At 36.4% G+C, this 22,333-nt stretch overlaps 5 protein-coding genes and 1 long non-coding RNA gene across 8 annotated transcripts in view; 5 read left to right on the forward strand and 1 right to left on the reverse strand.

Moving 5' to 3' along the window:
- LOC125848085 (probable LRR receptor-like serine/threonine-protein kinase At3g47570) overlaps positions 1-1,503 on the forward strand; it is a 49,234-nt gene extending 47,731 nt beyond the window's left edge. The window contains exons 4-5 of one of the 2 annotated variants that reach the window (XM_049527885.1): positions 589-953; positions 1,363-1,503. In XM_049527885.1, the coding sequence (XP_049383842.1) occupies positions 589-932 (344 nt within the window). In that variant the 3' untranslated portion in view covers positions 933-953; positions 1,363-1,503. Of the gene's footprint in view, positions 1-588; positions 954-1,362 lie in introns of those variants that run through there. The other variant, XM_049527886.1, reaches the window with a different exon arrangement.
- LOC125848086 (uncharacterized protein ycf20) lies at positions 798-3,970 on the reverse strand. Of its 2 annotated transcripts, none has more exons than XM_049527887.1 (2): positions 3,387-3,967; positions 798-887 (listed from the first exon to the last, which is right to left on the reverse strand). In XM_049527887.1, the coding sequence occupies exon 1, from the start codon at positions 3,873-3,875 to the stop codon at positions 3,411-3,413; it is 465 nt and encodes a 154-aa protein (XP_049383844.1). In that variant the 5' UTR covers positions 3,876-3,967; the 3' UTR covers positions 798-887; positions 3,387-3,410. The 2 variants fall into 2 exon arrangements, with proteins under 2 accessions (XP_049383844.1, XP_049383845.1); XM_049527888.1 differs by lacking the exon at positions 798-887 and adding an exon at positions 1,542-1,892 and having other exon boundaries at positions 3,387-3,970.
- Positions 3,971-5,871: 1,901 nt separating this feature from the next.
- Positions 5,872-6,508, forward strand: LOC125847365 (uncharacterized). Its single transcript, XM_049526999.1, has 3 exons — positions 5,872-5,950; positions 6,149-6,220; positions 6,343-6,508. The coding sequence occupies exons 1-3, from the start codon at positions 5,883-5,885 to the stop codon at positions 6,506-6,508; spliced, it is 306 nt and encodes a 101-aa protein (XP_049382956.1). The 5' UTR covers positions 5,872-5,882.
- Positions 6,509-7,221: 713 nt separating this feature from the next.
- Positions 7,222-7,631, forward strand: LOC125849107 (uncharacterized). The gene is made up of 2 exons (XR_007444585.1): positions 7,222-7,419; positions 7,516-7,631. It is a non-coding gene; the product is annotated as an uncharacterized LOC125849107 (long non-coding RNA).
- Positions 7,632-10,348: 2,717 nt separating this feature from the next.
- LOC125847366 (replication protein A 70 kDa DNA-binding subunit D-like) lies at positions 10,349-12,468 on the forward strand. The gene is made up of 9 exons (XM_049527001.1): positions 10,349-10,492; positions 10,577-10,672; positions 10,760-10,850; positions 10,954-11,014; positions 11,108-11,241; positions 11,324-11,541; positions 11,636-11,793; positions 11,865-12,159; positions 12,277-12,468. The coding sequence occupies exons 1-9, from the start codon at positions 10,349-10,351 to the stop codon at positions 12,466-12,468; spliced, it is 1,389 nt and encodes a 462-aa protein (XP_049382958.1).
- A 1,804-nt stretch (positions 12,469-14,272) lies between these two features.
- On the forward strand, positions 14,273-19,758 carry LOC125847367 (uncharacterized). Its single transcript, XM_049527002.1, has 6 exons — positions 14,273-14,630; positions 14,968-15,078; positions 15,203-16,570; positions 16,850-17,074; positions 17,165-17,814; positions 17,965-19,758. The coding sequence occupies exons 1-6, from the start codon at positions 14,273-14,275 to the stop codon at positions 19,756-19,758; spliced, it is 4,506 nt and encodes a 1,501-aa protein (XP_049382959.1).
- The last annotated feature ends 2,575 nt before the right edge of the window (positions 19,759-22,333 follow it).

Below are 22,333 nucleotides of genomic sequence, written 5' to 3' on the forward strand. Positions count from 1 at the left end.
GGGGGGGGGGGGGGGGGGGAGGTTAAGGGTTGCCCCACATCAATTAAGCATACAAAAAGATAAATTCTAGGATTTTAGAGCAAGCAAAGAAGACTCAGCCAGGATCAAAAAGAAAGTAGTTCTCTTCACTTAGATTCTAATGTTAGGCTTGCCAACTACATCATTCTTCAACGTGGATATAATCTTAAACGGAAGATTTATAGGCCTAGTCTCAGTGAAGAAGGTAGTCATTTTGCACTATTTAGCCAAGTTAGCAAGCATGTGAGCAGGAGTGTTACCTTCTCTTAAGGTATGTGTGAAAGTGAAACGGCTAAGTGAACTCATAGATTGGATCTGTCTAATATCATCTTTTATCTGCTAGAAGTCCATATCGTTTCAATTGACTGCCTTACACTTGTTTCTTCCAATTATACTTTCAGTTTTTTAAGTCCTTATCTACTCAAGGTAAATTCAACTATTTTCAATATCTAGCAAATATATATATATATATATATATAGACACAAACACACACATATATATGTATAATATTTTCATTTCTTTATCGGGCTCGTCAAGAAACTAATTACTCTGGTAATATTGGATCTCAGAGTATGGATCAGTTGGATTAGTTTCTAGAAGATGTGATGTGTACAGCTATGGCATTATGCTCATGGAAACTTTCACAAGGAAAAGGCCATATGATGAAATGTTTCAAGGAAATTTGAACATGAGGAGTTGGGTCTGTAATTCACTACCTGTAGCACCAGATGATATTATCGATGACACCTTATTGCAACCTGAAGAGATTGATTTCAACAAAAAGTTGTGTTGTGTGACCTCTATTTTGGAGTTGGCATTGAATTGCACAGCTGAATCTCCTAATGAGAGGCTCAACATGAAAGATGTCCTGGCAAATATCAAGAAGATCAAGCATGAATTTCTATGCAGATGATGTAACAAGGTTTATGCAATGGTAGGTATCCAACTTTTTAAAACATTCTAATGTCATTTGGAGAAATTATTTCCCATTTCAGGAATAGAAAGATTACTGTCTTGTCTATACCGTGTAGAAATGAGTTTTTTCCATACAAATAATAATAATAAAAATAAAAAATAAAATAATAATAATAATATAATAATACTTAAATCAAGGAGAACTTCATTAGTTTTGAAATTGGTCACATAATCAAGGAGAACTTCATTAGTGAGTAAAGTAAATCAAGAATTCATGAGGACCAACATTTGGAAATTATGATGAATGCTGAAAAGGGAAGCAAACAACTCATGTATCCGTTACAATTAGTGTATTTTTGTGTGTGCTATGAGTTTTTATCTGCAATGACTGCCAACTCAAGTTTGATGCCATTTAAATTTTTGTACAGGTAGTGCCGCCTTTTATGCCTGTCGTTGGCAAATTTGGGTGACACCAATTGAGTTGTCAACAAAGATTTGGTCTGAGATTCGGACTTCTCTTATTTCTTGTGCCTTCCTCTTGTGCATGTTTCAAGTTTGAGTATGTTTATGTAATAAATTTAATATATAAGATGTGTATTAAAGTATCATACTGGTGATCATGAATTATTATTGAGATAGCAGCTTCAATAGTCTATGAAGAGCAGCAAAATGTTGAACTACAAGCTTAGGCTCTTTTAGTTACCAAGTCGAACAGAGTTTTCACAATTAACAGCTCGACTGTGAGATTGAAAGCACAAATGCAATCCATATTTTTCACTCTCACAGGTCACAATTGGGATTGAGACTTAAACCCCAAATGTTGAATGTGGGTTGTAATTGGTGAATAACAAAAAACTAAAAGACCGAAAAGTCCTTTTCCAACAACTTAGATCACCTGCTCAATCAACAACACTTGGCAACTCAAATCCAATGACTTCTGGTAAAAATCTAACATTGCCTGGAACACCAAATAGCAGTCAATGAGCATGCATAAGAATTTAGAAACAATTTTATTTTCCTTTTTACATCATTTGGCTTAGGTTTCTTACTTTCTTAATTCATCCAATATTGACCCCTTAACAGCTGCAAAGTTTCTTAATTTCATTTTTCAATAGTTCCCATTCACCAACAAAGACAGCATGACAACTACCATAATCACACTGCAAATACAAAAGCTTCACTTTCTTTGTGGTCCAGTATATTAGTAATATCTGCACTAATCTCATAACTAAAACCCAGGGATATCTGTCCATTAATCCATAACTAAAACAAAAGCTTCACTCTCCATTTAATAGTCTCTGTCTGTTGCAAAATCAGGGTGAACTGTAATGAGTAGAGATCAAATAGTTGGTCCAATTCCCGGATGCCTTGGGAAATTGAATTTTCTCTAAAAAAAGTTTTACTTGGATTCAAATAGGCTAACTTTAAGTGTACCAAGAAGCCTTTGTAATCTCAAAGATCTTCTAGATGTAAGTTTATCATCAAACTTATTGAGTAGTTTTCTAGTCCAGTTATTCAAAACTCCAAGGCTGCAATATTCATAGACGTCTCAAGAAACAATGTCTCATATTACCCAAAACCATAGAAGAAAACTACTTCTCATACGAAACAACTAATGAATATTGAAAGCAGGTTATACAGCTTCTTGAACAACACAGTACACTCTGAGAAAGATCACAAGTTCGGCAAAATCTTGCCGGACCCTATAAACGAACCAGTAGACTTAACTTTAGTCAAATGATATTCAGACATCAAAGTTCAAGACCTGGCTGTGACTTTATTCCTAAAATATTTTTTCTTAACGGATGCTGATTCGCAAAAAGAAAAGGTTGTTATTCTAGAGTTATTTTCAGAGTAATTGGAGTACAAATAACCCCATCAGGGCATTTTAGAATTCACTTCATTAGTGGCGGGTAGTGAAGGCATTTTAACCTTTTCATCACATGTCTTGGGACAGAAAAATTAAATCCTATTAAAGGCTCTCCAAGATTCTACTTCTTCAATTTTTACCCAATTCTCTATAAAAGAGATACTCTTTAGAGCTCATCTTCTGGGCATATAAATAAGAGAAGTGTATATCTCAAAGAAGATTAAGTCATTCACTTAAAAATTCCTTCATTTTGGCATCACTTTTCACTTTTTGGAAAGAGGGGTTATCAAATGGTAAGCACGGTGGGAGCTCCTAGGATGGGTAAGAAAAACAAAAGAACTTTTTACTTATTGAACTTGTACCGAGTAATGCTTTAATTTCCATCAATTTCCAAAGCGTAGTAAAGTAAACAAACCAAGGTGATTATAAGATTTCAAGACACAAGAAATGAGTTACTTTCATATGATCTTCCTGAAAGATGAGACAACATCAACACAGTTGAAATAAGAACTTTGTTATTTCTATGACTTGAATATCCACAAACAGCCCAAAAGGAGGAAACTGCACGCAAAAATTACTTACTGCTACAAAACTGTGGCAATTAATTCAGCTGGCAAGTTTGAAGGCATCGATGAACAGACCATAGGTAAAACCCATCTTGAAGTTGTTCAAAAGAGCAATCGGAAAAGTCACCTTAGGCCGAGTGTAGTAGAATCGCGTCACATACTCAGTAATTAAGACACACACAACGGCAGCAATCACATCATTCACTCCTAAAGCTCCAAAAGATAGAGAAATTGTCTGCGCCACATAAAATCCACCCAGTAATGATATACCTCCAAAAAGTGCCCTCCGTGAAGGAGTTTTGAAATAATTTCTCGAAATCTCTGGAACTATCCGAATAATATCAATCAGCCTCCGAGGCCCTCCTCCATTATCTTGCACAGCTTGAATTCTGAATAATCTTGAAGATGATCTCGATGGCTTATTTTCCCTAGGTAAAGCCCCAAATTTTGGACCAATGCCGTATCGAATTAGGGCTGTAGAAGTTAAAGCTAGAGAATGAGTCATTTGATATTTATGCAATTAAAGGGAAGAGAATACAAAAATGGATGAAGGATTCAGCAACTGTTGTTGATTGAACGATGAACAATACAAAAGATTAAGATGGAGGGATACGAACATGATACCCAATCCCCATTTTTTTTTTGTTTTCCTTAAATGCCCCTATTGAACACTAGCAGCACATTAACAATGAGTACCTTTTTGTCATTTTGAAAATAGAGTTACCCAATTATTAGAAATCATATATATATATATAAAGGCGAACCCTCAACCCGGTGACGTGGCGCCATCACAAGCCTTAATTCTCCTTCAATTTTTTTAATACCAAAAATACCCACCTTAATTCTCCCACAACTTTTAAAATACCAAAACAACCCTTCTCCTCCAAACAGTCACATCCACAACTAAACAACATCCCCCTTGCCTTGCCAACACGCCTCTTTCATACCATCACCCCATTTTTATATATTACTCCTAAACCAAAACTCCCTCCTTACATTGCTACAACTCGTCATACACACAACCTCCAATTTCCTCCGTTGCTTCCAACTGCTACACTCATTCCCCCCTGCTGCTAATATTCACGCACTCTCACTTCCTGATTCTACAAACCAGAAGGATTCAATCAAACCCCCACTCAAACCAGGTAAACATTGATACATTTTTCACTCCCACCATTTGTCCCCTTCATATTGAATTGTTCTAGGGTTTTCCTTTGTTTAGATTAAAAGATATTATAACGACCTAATCTTAGAACAAACCCTAGGTAATTAAGTAAGATCATACCCATCACCCAGAACCTCTGGCAGCGATATTTTCCCCTTTACAAACAAGAATGTAAAAAAAAATGCACCTTTCTACTTCAGTGTTAGCAAAAAATGAATGACATATAATGCAAGGGAGTCATTTTGTTTAGTAGGAGTAAGGTCTGCGTACACTTACCCTCCCCAAATTCAATTCTGAGATTACCTTGGGTTTTTGTGTTAATTCTGTTTGGTTATTGTTCTTGCAACTAATCTTAGGTTTTTTTAATGTGTAAATAGTAAAAACAGGGTTTTGGTTGTTTTTAGTTGTGTTTGGAATTTTCGATGGTCAAACTGAAAAACTTAGATAAAATGTTATGGCCAAACACTTCCTTTTTTTTTTGCTATATTTGGGCATCTCTTTCTTACCCTCCTTTCGGAATTGATAGTTATGTTTCTTGCTATTACTGCAATTCAAATGGTTCTTACATGGTTTCAGTGAATTTAGAGTTTATACACAATGGTTCTTGTAAAGTCATGTTGTTTAAACTTTGATTTTTGTATATAATGTTCATTTCTTTGTTGCAAAACTTAGATGCCAAACACTTCCCTTTTTTTGCTATATTTGGGCATCTCTTTGTTACCCTCCTTTCGGAATTGATAGTTATATTTCTTGCTATTACTGCAGTTCAAATGGTTCTTACATGGTTTCAGTGAATATAGAATTTATACACAATGGTTCTTATAAAGTCATGTTGTTTAAACTTTGATTTTTGTATAAAATGTTCATTTCTTTGTTGCAAAACTTAGATGACCTGGTATGCTAGGCAAAAGACTATGTCTTCAATAGTGTAGTACCTTTCTATATTTAGTTGCCTCTTGAAGATGGCATGCCCTTTGTTGGGCAGAATTTGAACTGCCTGTAGAGTTTATACATATTAATTCTTATAAATTCATGTTGTTTTAACTTTGATTTTTGTATATAATGTTCATTTTGTTGTTGCAAATCTAGATGCCCTGGTATGTTAGGCAAGAGACTATGTAATTGTCTATATTTAGTTGCCCTCTTGAAGATGGCATTCCCTTTATTGGGCAGAATTTGAAGTGCATATAGAGTTTATACACATCGGTTCTTATAAAGTCATGTTGTTTAATATTTGATTTTTGTATATAATGTTCATTTCTTTTTTGCAAAACTAGATGACCTGGAAGTTTTGAAAGTGCAAACTCCCTTACATTTCTAATTTTGTCTCCTACCAGGACTGCTAATATGGACACAAATGTATTGGCTGCTTCTAAGGACCCAAAGGATTTACAACAAACCCCCGCCCAATCCAGGTACAAACTCATCCATTTTCGACTCACCCGTTACACGTGCGTTAGCGTTACTCTGTACACTTGTGCCTCCTCGTGCGTTTTATATTTTCATCCCCTTTTTTATTTAAATCAGTTTTGTAACAAATTACGTTTCATTATTTTTTCGCCTTGATTTTTAATGAGCAAACTCCTTTACTATTCTACTTTGTCTCCTATCAGGACTGCTTACCTAGACGCAAATGTACACGCTGCTTCTATGGACACAAAGGATTTAAAACAAACCCAATACAGGTATACATTCATTCATTTTCCACTCACCCGTTACGCATGTGCTATCGTTACTCTGTATAATGGTGCCTACTCGTGTTTCTCATATTTTCATCCCCTATTTCATCCCGTTTGTCAATCACCAGGAAGCTCGCTATTGATGCAAATCAACTGTCTTGTATGGACCCAACAACACATACAAAAAACCCCGGCCACTCCAAGTATACATACATAATTTTAACCCTTGCATCATTCATTGGATTTCTCACCCTCACACCCTTCCCTGAATTTAAATCACCTCTTAAATCGTAAAGCAGTTTCTCAAATCTAGACATACGCAGGCATATAACGAATGCTTAAAGAACTGCATCCACTCCTTCAAATCTAACCCTCCTACAGAACTGTTAGGTAACTTCTTAACTAAACTCTTTGTTGGATTGCAGTATTACTATTATAATAGCAAACAATATTGTTTTATTGTGGAGGTAAGAAAATATGTGTTCAGGGGTTTTTCAAAGCTTGAATTTCATCAAGAAACCACTAAAGTAAAAGAGGTAAGCTCGTACAATGCATTTCTGCAAGAAGTGATTTCCATGACCACCTCCTAACTATATGACCGAATTACAGTTTCTTTGAAGCATTCTATTTGTTGTTCAACAGATGCATCCTTTATTCAAGAATACTTCCTTGTGGAGGAGAAGGTAATTACTGACCGTGAATCCTATGTTGCATAACAGCTCTGCTGATCTTTTAACTCCAATATATTCCTGTTTGCTTTTCATACACAATAATTTTATTGTCTCTTGCATATTTCATATTACTTCATGGAATGTGCATCTGAAATTGGTTGGAAAAAAACTAACAGAACAGAGAACAGAATCTTGTAGGGGATATAGTAGATTTATTTTATTTTATAGGAAACTTGTAAAGTATACCCATGGGTGGGATGTAAGTTTCCAATTCATCATTTTTTGGATGATGAATTTTTCTTGTGTGAATACAAAGTTACCTTGTCTAAAAAAAAAACAGGGAACAAACATTTTGGAAATCCGTTAAAATTACTGTATGGGCATTGTGTAGGCAGATTTTCTGCCGTTATTAAGGGAGGGAGATTGACAATTGTCATTGCGGACGAGGACACAGATGACCCTACATACATAAAAAATATTGTTTACAGGGAAATCTTCCAGAACGTCAGCCCAAGAATGGTGCAAACTGAAGAGGTATTTCTTAGCAATTAACCGTTTGGTATGTCGATTATAAATATACATTACACCAAATAATGGCCTAACTAACTTCTCGCAATGACCCATGTGCAGATAAACATCCAAACTAATGAGGATTTCGTTATGGAGATGGAATGCAAATGCACCAGTTGCTTGCAGGCCTAACTGATACAAGCGAGACCAGTGCAGCTGCCTATGGACTTTTATAGTACAGATTACATTCCTGATGAGGGCTCCTATGATAGACGACCTTCATGGAAAGCGCTGATTTGAGAAGCTAAAAATAAGAAATGAATGTCCTGCTTACTATTTGTCTCCTTCTTACTTCTAAAACAGAACTACCTCCAAATCCTGTGGAATAGGAATACGCGCATTTTGATAAATTGAGAATCAACTACCTGCGGAGACAACAATCCCACATTAGGGCCTTCATTCATTCCACAAACCTGGAAGAACCATCAGGAGCTAATTAACAATGGTTGCGGAACCAATGCCTTATGTTTTAATACATTCTTATCTCCTCTTTACCTTATAACTTTGCTTTCCTATTACTTCCCAAACTTGCCCTAACCCCCTAACTTTGTTAACATTGGAAGTGCGGTGGCAATATCAATTTATTTTGAACAACTCACTTCCTATTATTCTTTGTATTATGTTACAACTTGGCTTTTGAAGAAATATATCCTTAAGTAAATCTTTTGTTCCTTCATTAACATCATTTTACCAGAACACGCTGTCACAAAGCTGATTACATACTAATTTAATTTATGTCACAAACTTGTGTACTTCCTCCAACATCATTTTATCAGAATTCGTAGCCCAATTTATTAAATGAAGTATTATTTGTTGTAAATGTCAACGTTAGCCATCTATAGAATACGTTGACGAATCATCCTTTGATACCATTCTACTTTTCGTTGCCGTGATCCTTTCAAAGTGCCCATTAGTGCGCGTAACATTCCAAACTTTGTCGGATTAAAAAACTTTCTACAGCTGCATCTACAAATTTCTAAGCGCAAACTCGGCTACATAGGGGAATTTGTCTTTAAATAAGTTCTTTGACATTTACGCCATCACATTGCTACCCTTTACCTTCCAATTCCTCGACCGTACCCCCGCGATTTCTTAGTATTGACATTGTTGTGGAAGTATGCTCCTCTGTGCATTTTGTTTATGCATCACTTCTTCTCACAGCTTTCACAAAAATATTTGTTCTGCATCAACTTTGTTCTGATATGAATTAAATGTCTCCATTTGGAGAAACAAAATGGTGGCAGTGTAGGCTCTTGATTTGACATATATAATGAAAGAAAGGCAAGTAACAGCACCAAGCACAAACTAACAAGCAATCAACTAACAGGAAAAAAAGAAAGACTTCATCTCAGGATGTGCTTGGAAAGAATGGTGAGATATCTAGCCAAATCCTTACCGATCTCAACCCTGGTGATGAAAGAACAGAGATCAGGAATACTGCACCTCCTGATTTCTCCAAGTCAATAGAAACTGAAAAGATTACATCTTTGAGGGAAAAGGGTAACATGAACAAGGATGAGGATGCTTCTTTCTCTGAAAACTTATCAGATACCTTCATTAACATCATTTTACCAGTACAAGCAGACTAAATGGTCATTTGACACGCTATATACACTCAAACCTTATACTGAAGAACAACCACTATCGTTTTTCATTTGATTGCCCTCATTAAACTTGCATGGTTGTTATGACTGTTATAATACCCATATCTTTATTAGGTAACGAACCTGCATCACTCATAATTTTATCAGACTACGTTTGGCTAATTATTTAATCTAATATTTATTATTTTCAAATTCAACCCAAAATGGCTTTAAAATATGTTTATGAAACGTCGATACAGATATCTTCCAATCTCGGAATCCAACAAAACTGATGACATTACCAGTCAACCTTAACTCTACGTTGGCCTGTGAAAGTCCACGTTTGTCTACCAAAAATACCATTTTTTACCACAACGTAAAACTCTCTACAATTACAATTACAAATTGCATGCTTACAAAAGGTTACCTGGATGACTCCAACTTTAAATAAGATCTTCCGCATTTATAGAATTTGTATATAATCAAAGTTCATTAATGTAAAGATTTCAAACAAAATGGAGTATTAAAAATCAAAGTTTTCACACTAAATCCCATATTTAAAACTTCATTTTTATCTGGTTTGAGGTTAAACCAATAAATTATAGAGAATTAATCCATCATAGTAAATCATAGTAGTGAATTTTTATCCCCAACTGTTGACGGCGGCTATCAGTTAAGAGGCAAGACAATTTCATGGACAATTTTGTTATCACCGAGTTTACCCTCCCTCTACCTGTAATTGGATGTATTTTAAGAGGGAGCGAGAGAATAAAACGTTAACAAATAAACATGTTTTTACCCACTAAATCCAATCAATGCAAAGGCCCATGCCTTCAGTCTTCTATGTATACCTCACAAGTCTCTTTTTAAGTCAACAACATAGCATATCTACGACTAGGCGGGATTAGTTTGATTCACTTAATTATTTGATCAAACTCAGGGCTATTAAGGCCCACTATAGAATGAAATTCCAACCCCCTAATTAAACATGCAACTAGCCTGTTTAATACTACAAACACGGCTCCACGGATTGTTATTAAATACAGCTCTTCTCAAAGAATGCGTCACTTCCTAACATCTCTTGCTAAACACGACTTCTGGACCAAACGGTTGTTCCAAATTGCGCCTCTTCGTAAATGTACTTCCAAAACAATACGTCTCTTCCTAACAGTTGCAACCCTCTTTCAATTTCCCTCAATGTCTATATAATGCCTTGCAGACTCCTAGACACCCATTAACGATAACCCCTCTCTGCCTTTCTTTAAAAGCACACATTTCTTCTTCCTCTAACCTTCAATTGTTACAACCATATGGCCTATTCACTTCTTTCAGATTTGGATACTACAAGGGATGACTGGTTGGTTAAGGTACGAGTTTGCCGGATGTGGGAATTTAAAAACTACAAGAGAAGCAAAGAGATGATAAGTCTAGACATGATACTTATTGACGAAAAGGTAATACCCCTTTCATTTCAACTTTTAACCACATTGTTGTTGGTAAGGTTATTACGGATGCACTTACCAACTAACATGTAACAGGGAACTTTGGTACATGCGGTAATCTGGAAGAATCAAGTCAACCGGTTTCGTGCTAATTTAGCCGAAGGCTCTGTGATCATTATCAGGAACTTTAAGGTCGCTGAAAGTATGGGTTAATACAGACCCGTACAATCTGATGTTAAAATCACTTTTCTGCGGATAACTGGCATACAAAAAATGAAGGATGATACTGTTAATATCCCTAAAAATGGCTTCCAGTTTATTCGGCCAAACATTGTTCGCTCAAGGGTCAATAACAACACCTACCTATCAGGTAAACTTTACACTTCAATTATCTAACGCACATTTATCCCCGTATGTACTTAATATTCTCCCTATTGAACTTGTAGATGTGGTCGGATGCTTATGTGGAATAGGTGATCTAGAGAGTGTTGGTTCAAAGTGGAAAAAACGAGACCTTCACATTCTTACTGATCCGTAATTAATAAATCTCATCTGATTATTTTCACTTATATTAAAGTAACCCCAAAACATCAAGCATAACACTAACAGGTTACGTTGTTTGTTTAGCGAGGATAGGTCTGCCAAAGACAAAATAACCCTTTGGGAGGATTACGGTGAAGGATTTTACCCATACTTATTCCCCCCTGAATCCGGTCCATACATTGTCATTGTTACGGCAACAACAGTGAAGGAATTCAGAGGTAAATACTATTACAGAGCATATCAATTAAGTGCAGTTTTAACGTCATTAGGTCGTGACATGTAAAGCTAATTTTGTAACAGGTGAAATTACTTTTTCCACCACAGCAGCAACCAAAACGTATGTGAATCTTCAAATGGACCACATCACCTCATTGATTCAAAAGTTTGCAATCGAACCCGTTCACATACAAACAATTGAGAGTGGTAATGGAAGTAACATACCTATTGCGGAGGCAATGTTCCAGAGCTGGATGACTATTACTGAGTTGTTGGATTCGGACTGGAGTTATGACATAGAGGTTAGTACGTTAAGCAACCTTCGTACCTTATGAACAATACATTAGATCAACATGCTTTGACTGCATATTGAACTAATTTCTTTTCAATTACTAGGAATGTTTTGTTACATTGCGTGCTCAGATCAGTCAAATAGATACCTACTTTGGTTGGCACTACATATCGTACAACTTATGCAACAAAAAAATAGAACCTAAAGATGGCGTCTACACCTGCAATAAGTGCGGAAAAGAATGTGACTTCCCGTTGGTTAGGTATGGAAACAGTTAACAATCTACCACATGCGTACTTTTATTCAAACACTAATTATTTATGGCACACACAGGTACAAGATACACATTAAGGTAAAAGACAACGGAGGGAAGACAACTTTGGTTCTTTTTAATGGGGTTGCGGAAAAGTTGCTCGATACTTTGGCTTCTAAGTTGGTAAATCAAATATCCAAAGGTGATACACATGTTCCATCTCTAATTGAGAGCCTCTGCGGCAAGGATTTTGTATTCAAGCTTAAATTGACCAACTTCAATTTGAAAAAGGGGCTAGAAAATTATATTGTTACACAAGTGTTTGTGCCGGATGAAGAATTGGAATTGCAACACCGCATTAACAAAGAGAAAAAGGTAATGTTATCAGTTACATTTTAATACCTATCTTTTTAATTCATTCATCATTGATTTCCAAAGCTAATCGTCCAACTTACATCCCCTTTACTGCTAAATATGCATTTTAAACTACAGAAAAAACTCAAAATGGAAGCGATGCAGAACTCACATGTGCAAAAGTCAGGAGGTTCACACACCAACTCAGAAGAACATCCGGACGACGGGGAAGGGACTTCCAATAGCAACACAAGAGTTTATGCAAGAAGGCTGATAAAGAAAAGGAAGCACTTGATACACCTCGATGGAGAAAGTGATGGAGACACATAAAAAAATGCACATTTAGAACCCAATTTACAATTAAATATGTTATGGACCGTAGAAGTATTATTGTAATCAACTAGCTCCTTATTTGTTTGTCAGGGTATTATTAATTTACGAGTACATACTTGGGTGATTTAATAGCAAAAGTTGTTCATCTGTGGAATGATTGGGTATTATGTTTCCTCAACTCCAACAAATATCGCACTAAAAAATGTGTCTATATTTACAATGTGTTCATGTCCACCTTCTCTTGATTATATGAAGTCTACCTTCTAATAACCAGTTAAATTTCAAACAACAATGCGAGAACCTAAGGCACGTCTCTAATTTAGACAGAAACTGCAAATATAGAAAGCAAGGTTCGAGGCAAAGTACTCCATTCTTTAGCTTTTTTGTTGCGTTCTGCCAGGCATTTATATTTTTGCGCAAACGAGTTGTACAATCCAATAGCTTCACCGGAATCTAACGCCACAAAATAAACACAATTCACATCAACTGAAACTAAAATGAGAACTATAATAGATAAACCCCCAATGTATTCGATAACGTAGATATAATAGAAATAAATAACACCATATACCACCACTCATTTAAAAAAAAATCACACATCACTGTTAAAAAAAGGCATAATTACATTCAATATGAATAAGGCCTCAAACGGTGTGTCCTTTCACTTCCTTCCAGTTACTCGCTATTTATAATTCAAAAACAACGTATTCACCAATGAAATAACGCACCACCCTTAATCCCCAAAACGTTGTCCAATAATAAAACAATGTCGCCGCCGACTACGGGTACAACAGACGGACGAAAAAGGACACAAACAATATGTCCTTTCACGTGGATAGTACATGCCGCTTCAACTAAGAAAAAAAGACCGGCAAAAAAAGGTACCAAAATGTATGTCCTTTGGCTTGCTTAATACATGCCACTTAAAATTTGAAAAAAAGACAACAACCAATTACACACTACAACAAGTATTATGAATCAGATCCAACCTATTCTTACCATTGAAATAACATACCACCATTACTCCAAAAATCTCTTGCCATTACTCAAACAACGCCAATGCGTTCTAACAATACAACTGCTGCACAATAACGGGCTAAACAATGTGTCCTTTGGCTAACTATAAATATGTTGCTTGGAATTTCATAAAACACTCAACTGCCAGTTGCTCGCTACAACGACTATTACAAAAAAAACCAACCTATTCTTACTGAAATAGCGTACCACCCTTATTCCGACGATATCTACCCATAACTCTAACAATGCCGATGCCTTATAAGAATTCAAGTGTGCCCCGTTGATAATTCAATACCGGTCAGATTGGCCGGTAATCATAATACAGAAATATACAAGCCAAATTTAACCACCCAACAACGACAAAATCAAGCGCTTAACAGGGACTGTTGCCTGATACATACATCAAAATATAATTCAAAGAACTAAATAAAGAGAACTACACTGTACCCCGATCGATAACAACAACATAGGTGAGTGAAGGTAAAGTACCACAATATCACTTGAATAATATAAAGCAACAGGTAAATTAGGATGGCCCACTGGGTGCATTCACCACAAATTTACGTGTAGTTGTTCCAAATATAGGCCTCATCTATAAATGATACAAATACAAATTTTTAAAAATTAAAGGAAATATTGGTTACAACAACACAACTTTAACATTCAAACATCCTTATGTTGCACTGAATTTTGTAAGCTTATATATAATTTCTCAACATTGCAGATTACCCGTCGTCTCTGCTAGCACAAATCAAGCTTTACAAATAACATTCAATCAGACATAATGGACGTCATATCAGACATTATTAAGGCGTTTAGAAGGCCTGTTGATGTACCCACCCATATTAGGAAACTGCAACAACTTCTGCCTCTTTTAGCAGTCCAAGACAGCATGTTGAAACAGAGAATAAAGAGTTATACATTGTCATCAATCTCCAGCCAAGGGGTTGTGGAAATACGAAAACTCAAAAAAATTCAGGGAAAGTATGCGCGTTTGAAGCGTAAGCTCACACTACTTCAACGACAATACAAAGGTCACCCACTGAAGCAAGCAAAGCGTGTTCTTTATTACATCAAAATATTGGAAAAGGTGGTGCACGCAACAGATATCAGAATGACAGAAATGCATCGACAAATACAGGGTAAGTTCATATTGATCCATATATCCACTGCACAACTCCGAACCAGATTTACCAAATTGAACTACTAACTACGTATGTCGATCCCACACCTAAACATTACAACACAGAAGGAATGAAAGACATCTCCCCATTAATCAATACTAGCACGTTACAATAGTTGCTACCGATCTTTCCCATACATTTACATTATGTGAAACTCTTCACGCCTCATTACAGTAGGAACATAAATACAACGTAATATTAGTCATGCATAATAACGTAGACACAGTCTATACTTACAGATGAAATCCAAGATGTATTCTACTGAGTAACAATTTTTTAATAAACATCTTCTCAGGCGGACACTATAGCCAATCCAATGACTCAGTTATGGAGGAATGTGCAGACGTCTTACATGTAATGCATCTGCAGACAAGTAGTAGCAGACAAGCCAGTCAGAACAGTACAGGTACATCTGTCACTTAGTCAACAACACACATAATAACATATACACATAACTCTGTATTAGGTACAGAACTTCATTATTCACGAATTCAATACTTATATTGTCTCCCACCTGACTTATATGACAGCTGGATACAAGACAAGATTGAATTTGGGCCCTCCAACCTACACCTGTCAATATTGTCAGGCAATTCTGTGGTATGAGGAACGGACAGGCAAAAGTAAAAATACACGACAACCTAAATTTACACTTTGCTGTATGGAAGGACGAATTTGTGTACCATTACTGACTCAATCACCACCGTACCTCAAATATCTATTGGGCAATGAATCCGAAAAAGTGGGGATGAACTTTAGGAAAAATATTAGGGTATGTAACTCCATGTTTGCATTTACATCAATGGGAGGTCGAGTTGACAGATCAATCAATCGTTCTAAGGGTCCTTATGTATTCAGAATAAGTGGGAAAAATTATCATCACATAGGCTCACTATTACCAGAAATTGGAAAAAGTCCACAATTTGCACAACTCTATATATATGACACGGATAATGAGATAGAGAATAGAATAAAAAGTCTGATGCATGAAGAAGTTGAAACAAAAATCGTACAAGGAATATCTGAAATGCTAGACGGGCATAATGTTTTGGTTAAATCATTTCGTATGGCAAGGGATAGATACTTAGAACAACCACAAGCAGAGTTCCGTATGCGCATCCTATCTGAAAGGACCCAAGATGGCCGACAATACAACAGACCAACGGCTTCTGAAGTTGCTGGATTAATCGTAGGAGACCTTACAGATGCTAACTTTCAGCGAGATGTCATTGTGGAACACCGCAAGAACGGACTGCAAAGGATCACAGATTTACACCCATGTTTCATGTCGATGAATTACCCATTAATACATCCATATGGGGAAGATGGATATAGGCTTGGAATACCTTTAGATTCTGCAAGTCAAAAAACATACACTCGGACAAATTTGACAATGAGACAATTTTATGGATACCGCATACAACAACGCCTCAATGAGGGACACACTCTCCTCCAAGCTGGCAGGCTATTTCAGCAGTACATTGTGGATGGTTACATGGCAATTGAAGAAGAAAGATTTAGGTACATCCGGAAAAATCAACAGAAATTAAGGTCTGATCTTTATGGTGGCTTAATGGATGCTATTGTACGTGGAGATTCAGATTGCTCAATGGTGGGAAAAACTATTATACTACCTTCCTCCTACACTAGGGGACCTCGCTACAGGGCACAAAATTATCAAGATGCAATGGCTATATGTCGGTGGGCTGGATACCCAGATTTGTTCCTAACTTTTACTTGCAACCCAAAGTGGCCGGAAATAAATGCAATGACGAGACTAATAAACCAAGATCCTAATAGTTGCCGGGTGGACATTATATGCCGAGTCTTCCAGATCAAGTTGTTGCAGCTAATGCAAATTCTTAAAAAGGATAAGCCTTTCGGGACAATAATTGCGTGTAAGATAGGACAATCAATAATCTTCAATATTGTCTTACTAAATCACACAAAATGCAATCTCAATGCTTTTAAATTACAATATAGGTATATATATATGTGCAACCAAAAACATGGAAGATTATCACAGAATCTTAAACATGTGCGCACAAGACCTACCCATAACTCCTACAAAGCTTAATTACTAAGAATTACATCACTTCTTTATGAATACATGATATCTAGCAACCAATTCACCTAACCAACATGCTAATCACGTACACATACTAATTTGTTTGTAGGTATATATACAATTGAGTTCCAGAAACGAGGCTTGCCACATGCTCATATACTGCTTTTCCTTCATGAAACACAAAAAACCCCCACAACAGATCATATCGACAAAGTAATATCCGCTGAAATACCAGATTACAGAGAAGATCCAGATGGGTATAATGCCGTGAAAAACTTCATGATGCACGGACCGTGCGGAGAACAAAATCCCAGTTGCCCATGTATGAAACAAGGCAAGTGCACAAAACATTTTCCAAAGAAATACAATGGCCGAACAAATTTTGATTCGGATTGATTCCCTATTTATATGAGACGGGACACAGGTATTGAAGTCAAGAAAAATGGTGCCAGCTTAGACAACCGATATGTTGTCCCATATAACAGGGACTTGCTTGTCCAGTTTGATGCACATATAAATGTTGAAGTATGCAATTATGCGAGGTCGGTCAAGTACCTATTCAAGTATGTTCATAAAGGGTCTGATAGAGCCACATCAATAATAGAATCAACCGATACACCAACAGAAAACGATGAGATAAAAAAATACCTAGATTGCAGATACATATCGGCCACAGAAGCTTGCTGGAGGATCTATTCATTTGATATACATCACAGGCAACCAGCTGTTGAGCGCTTACCATTTCATTTACAGGGCCAAAACACAATAATATTTGAAAAATCAAGGACAGCTGAAAGCGTACTAAGCAGACACGATTTAGAAAAAACAAAATTTACAGAATGGTTTGAGGCAAACAAAGAACACCCTGATGCAAGAGAGCTGACATATTCCAATTTTCCAACGCGTTGGGTTTGGAATGGAAGAGACAAAAAGTGGACCAGGAGGAAGAAGGGGCACGCAGTTGGCAGAATTTACTTTGCACATCCAGGAAGTGGAGAACGTTTTTACATGCGTATGCTGCTAAATTTTGTCAAAGGGTGTACTTCCTTCGAAGGCATCAGAAAAATCAATAGAGTAGATCATAAAACATATAGAGAGGCCTGCTACGCTTTGGGGTTATTAGATGATGACAAAGAGTGGAACGACTGCTTGTCTGAGGCGTCCCAGTGAGCTTCTGGAAACGAGTTGCGACATCTCTTTGTTACTATACTTATGAACTGTTAGGTGTCAGATACACGTAAGCTATGGGAGAATAACTACGGAATATTATCTGAAGATATCACGCATATCCAGCGAAAGAGATTACAATTCAATGATTTGCAGCTAAACACAAAGCAGATTGAAGCGTACACACTATTTGAGATTGAAAGCATCCTTCTAACTATGGGGAGAAGTTTGAAAGATATAGAAGGAATGCCCCTTCCAGATTCAGCATTAATGCGAAATGTAGGGAATCGCCTAATCAATGAAGAGCTAGACTACGACAAAGACAAGCTCCAAATACTCCATGATCAATCACTCGCTTTGTTAAATACATGTCAACGCCCGGCATATGAGGCAATAATAACATCAGTGGATAACGAAGAAGGGAAATTATTTTTTATACACGGCCATGGTGGTACGGGTAAGACATTTCTGTGGAATACTATTATTTCAAAGATCATATCACAATCAAAAATCGTTCTCCCCGTCGCTACTTCAGGTATAGCAACTTTATTATTACCAAATGGTAGGACTGCTCATTCGCGATTTCATATTCCTCTAGACATCACGCCAGAGTCAACATGTGAAATCAAACAAGGCAGTCAATTAGCGGAACTACTTAAAAAGACCGCTTTGATAATCTGGGATGAGGCACCAATGGCAAACAAATTGTGCTTTGAGGCATTGGACAGAACCTTGAGGGATATTCTCCGAGATATATATGAAAATAGTGCCATGAAACCTTTTGGGGGCATAACTTTCGTATGTGGTGGTGATTTCCGCCAAATACTCCCGGTTATTCCAAAGGGAACAAGAGGTGATATTGTGGATGCAGCGCTGAACTGCTCACAGTTGTGGCCCTACTTCTCAATTTATGAATTGACGGAAAACATGAGACTTAGCTGTGGAAAAGTCAAGGGTTCTGAAGCACGGAAAATAGCAAGTTTTGATAAATGGCTTTTGCAGATTAGAGATGGATCCGTTTATGCAGATAATAAGAAGGACCTCATTCATATGCCCGCTGATGTATACATTCTAACATCGCACAATCAGATAGAATCCATTGTAGAGGCAGTATATCTGTCCCTGCTACAGAACTATAACGACCCATCCTACTTGAAAGAAAGAGCCATACTCACACCAAAAAATGAAATGGTCCATGAACTGAATGAGAAAATTCTGAAGCTGATACCTGGGGAAGGAAGAACTTACTATAGCTCGGACAATGTGTGCAAAGCAAGCGTGAATACTAATGAGGAGGATATATTGTACCCAACAGAATTCCTAAACAACTTGCGATTCCCAGGTATCCCAAACCATGACATTCACTTGAAAGTAGGAAGTCCGGTTATGCTGCTTAGAAATCTAAATCAAACTGAAGGCCTATGCAATGGTACAAGATTAATAATAACGCATCTGGGTATTTGGTCTGTTACTGCAAACATAATCTCTGGAAAGAACATCGGTTCAAGAGTCACAATACCAAGAATTATCATGTCACCAAACGATTCAAAGTGGCCTTTCAAACTCAACAGGCGCCAACTTCCTTTAGCACCCTGTTATGCTATGACCATCAACAAGAGCCAGGGGCAAACTCTTCAAAGAGTTGGGTTGTATCTACCAAAACAAGTATTCACCCATGGCCAATTGTATGTCGCAATATCACGTGTAACAAAAAGAGAAGGATTGACAATTGTCAATGCGGACGAGGACACAAATGACCCTACATACATAAAAAATATTGTTTACAGGGAAATCTTCCAAAACGTTGGCCCAAGAATAGTGCAAACTGAGGAGGTATTTCTTAGCAATTAACTATTTGGTCTGGCGATTATAAATATACATTACACCAAATAATGGCCTAACTAACTTCTCGCAATGACCCATGTGCAGATAAACATCCATACTAACGAGGATTCGTGATGGAGGTGGAATGTAAATGCAACACTTGCGTGCAGGCCTAACTAATACAATAGAGACCAGTGCAGCTGCCAATGGACTTTAATAGTACAGATTACATTCATGATAAGGGCACCTAGGATAGACGACCTTCATGGAAAGCGCTGATTTGAGAAGCTAAAAATAAGAAATGAATGTCCTGCTTACTATTTCTACTTGCGGCACAAATATGGGTCCTCTTTTACAAACTTAATAGTGAATGATTCATGTACTGTCACAAATATGTAACATTTAACTATACACACTGCATACGTATGGGCCATATTACATAGACAACCATCATATATACCTTTGTATATAATGCGCATAGTTTATACACATGTACGCAGAGCCACCAACAAACTATACAACACAACAAACAATTTGTAGCAGCTTTGGGACTACGAAAATTATGTTTGACAAAAATAGGGGAGAAAAATAATAGTGATGTCAGTGTAAGATTGGACCATTGCACAGAATAGTCAACTATATTGATCAGGTAGATGCTAATGTTGGCCATGCTCCAGATGAAAAAAAAATGATGTATTACAAAACATAGAGTTACATACAAAGACAGTCACATTACCATAACAAATGATGTCCGTACAAATATGTGACGACTAAATATAAAGACCACCAAGAAACCTCAAACGTTAAAGTGCATTAATAAATTGAATGTTTCCCGACGAAACATGGAATCACATTACAGCACTTAAACCACAAGTAAAATAATGCCACAGTCTACGACACTTCCAAAAATTGACCGCTTCTTCAGTTACGCTTCTTCAACATATTATATAGTCGAATAAAGCCTAACCCAGACCCGCGCGAAGCGCGGGTGGATTCCCTAGTATATATATAAAAGAGAATCATAGGCCCGCCTACGTGGCGCCACCACAAATTAGAATTCCCTTTTAATTTATTTATTTCCAAAACTAGCCTTTCTCTTTCATAAAAAGTTGAGAGTTATGAAAAGTAGTGACCTTTATGAAAAGTTATGACTGTTCTAAAAAGTTATAACTTGTATGAAAAGTTGTATGAAAAGTTGTGACTTTTATATTATGAAATGTTGTGACCTTTTCGAATGGTAATAACTTTTCCAATGAGTTGTGACGTTTTCAACAAGGTACAATAAGTATTTGTTCACACTACCTTTTGTTGTCTATAAATAGAGAGATTTTATGCCATTACTATTTGTAGGTGTTTTTCCCGCTATAGGGTAGTTAAATTCAAATTCATTAATTAAGCTTCTTATGGAGTTTGTTTCATTCCTCAAAGTTTTCTTCCTTTATTTCATGGAGCTTAATCTTTACTATAAGTCATAGTGATTCATGTAACTATGGCAATTTCTTTTTGCTATTTTGGTGACTTTTTTTTAACTCTGTTAAAACTTTCAGCAAGGATGATTTAAAATGGATTTCTCTTTTGTCCCTTTCAACATGTTTCTTCATATAAACAAAGAAATTGCAATGTGACATTACTACTCTTGCACCTCTCGGACCACAACTCATAACGTTGCTGAAATGGTTGAATTCATTACATTTGGTTCTTTAGTAAAAAAAAATTTTATTTCTGTCACTATTATTTGTGGGTTTTTTTTTTCTCTACAGAATCAAATTCAAATATATTAATTAAGCTTCTTATGAAGTGTNAAAAAAAAAAAAAACTATCCATTATACTCTCAATTTATAACTTTGAAAAATGTAGAATTTCTTAAAAATCTTAAATTTTTAATTCATTCACATTATAATTAATAGGAATAAACAAGTAAACTCGTTATATTAATTATTATTTTTTTAATAAATGTATCAATTTAAAAATGGACAAATAATTAAGAATAGAGGGACAAAATGACATGTTCAATTACATGTTTCAAACGCAACTCTTTTGCCTCCATTGTCTTCTTGGAATAGTGAGCGTACAAATAAGTCAACATGTATACATCATCATTTTCTGTCACCTTCCTCCATTTTTCTTAATTGACTAAAGTTGGCGACTGCTTAAATTCTTCGTTATAATGAATGTTTAGAGTTCGTTTGTCTTTTCTTAATTGACTCTAAAGTGGGCAACTGCTTAAAGGGAAAATGCATAAGTACCCTCAGCCTATGCGCGAAATTTCAAAGACACACCTAACCTTTACTAAGGTTCTATTACCCCCCGAACTTATTTTATATGTAATATTCTACCCCTTTTTGGTCTATGTGGCACTATCTTGTGAGCCCAACGCATGTTGACAATTTTTTCAAGGATAGTGCCACGTAGGTCGAAAAGGGGTAGAATATTATAGATAAATTAAGTTCGGGGGGGTAATAGGATCTTAGTAAATGTTAGGTGTGTCTCTGGGATTTCGGGCATAGGCTGAAGGGGTACTTATGCATTTTCCCTAAATTCTTCATTATAATGGATGTAAGCATTTAGAGTTCATTTGGTAGCCAGTAAAGAAGCAAGTAAC

Source organism: Solanum stenotomum, chromosome 12 (genome assembly GCF_019186545.1).
Source record: "Solanum stenotomum isolate F172 chromosome 12, ASM1918654v1, whole genome shotgun sequence".
Taxonomy (NCBI): Eukaryota; Viridiplantae; Streptophyta; class Magnoliopsida; order Solanales; family Solanaceae; genus Solanum; species Solanum stenotomum.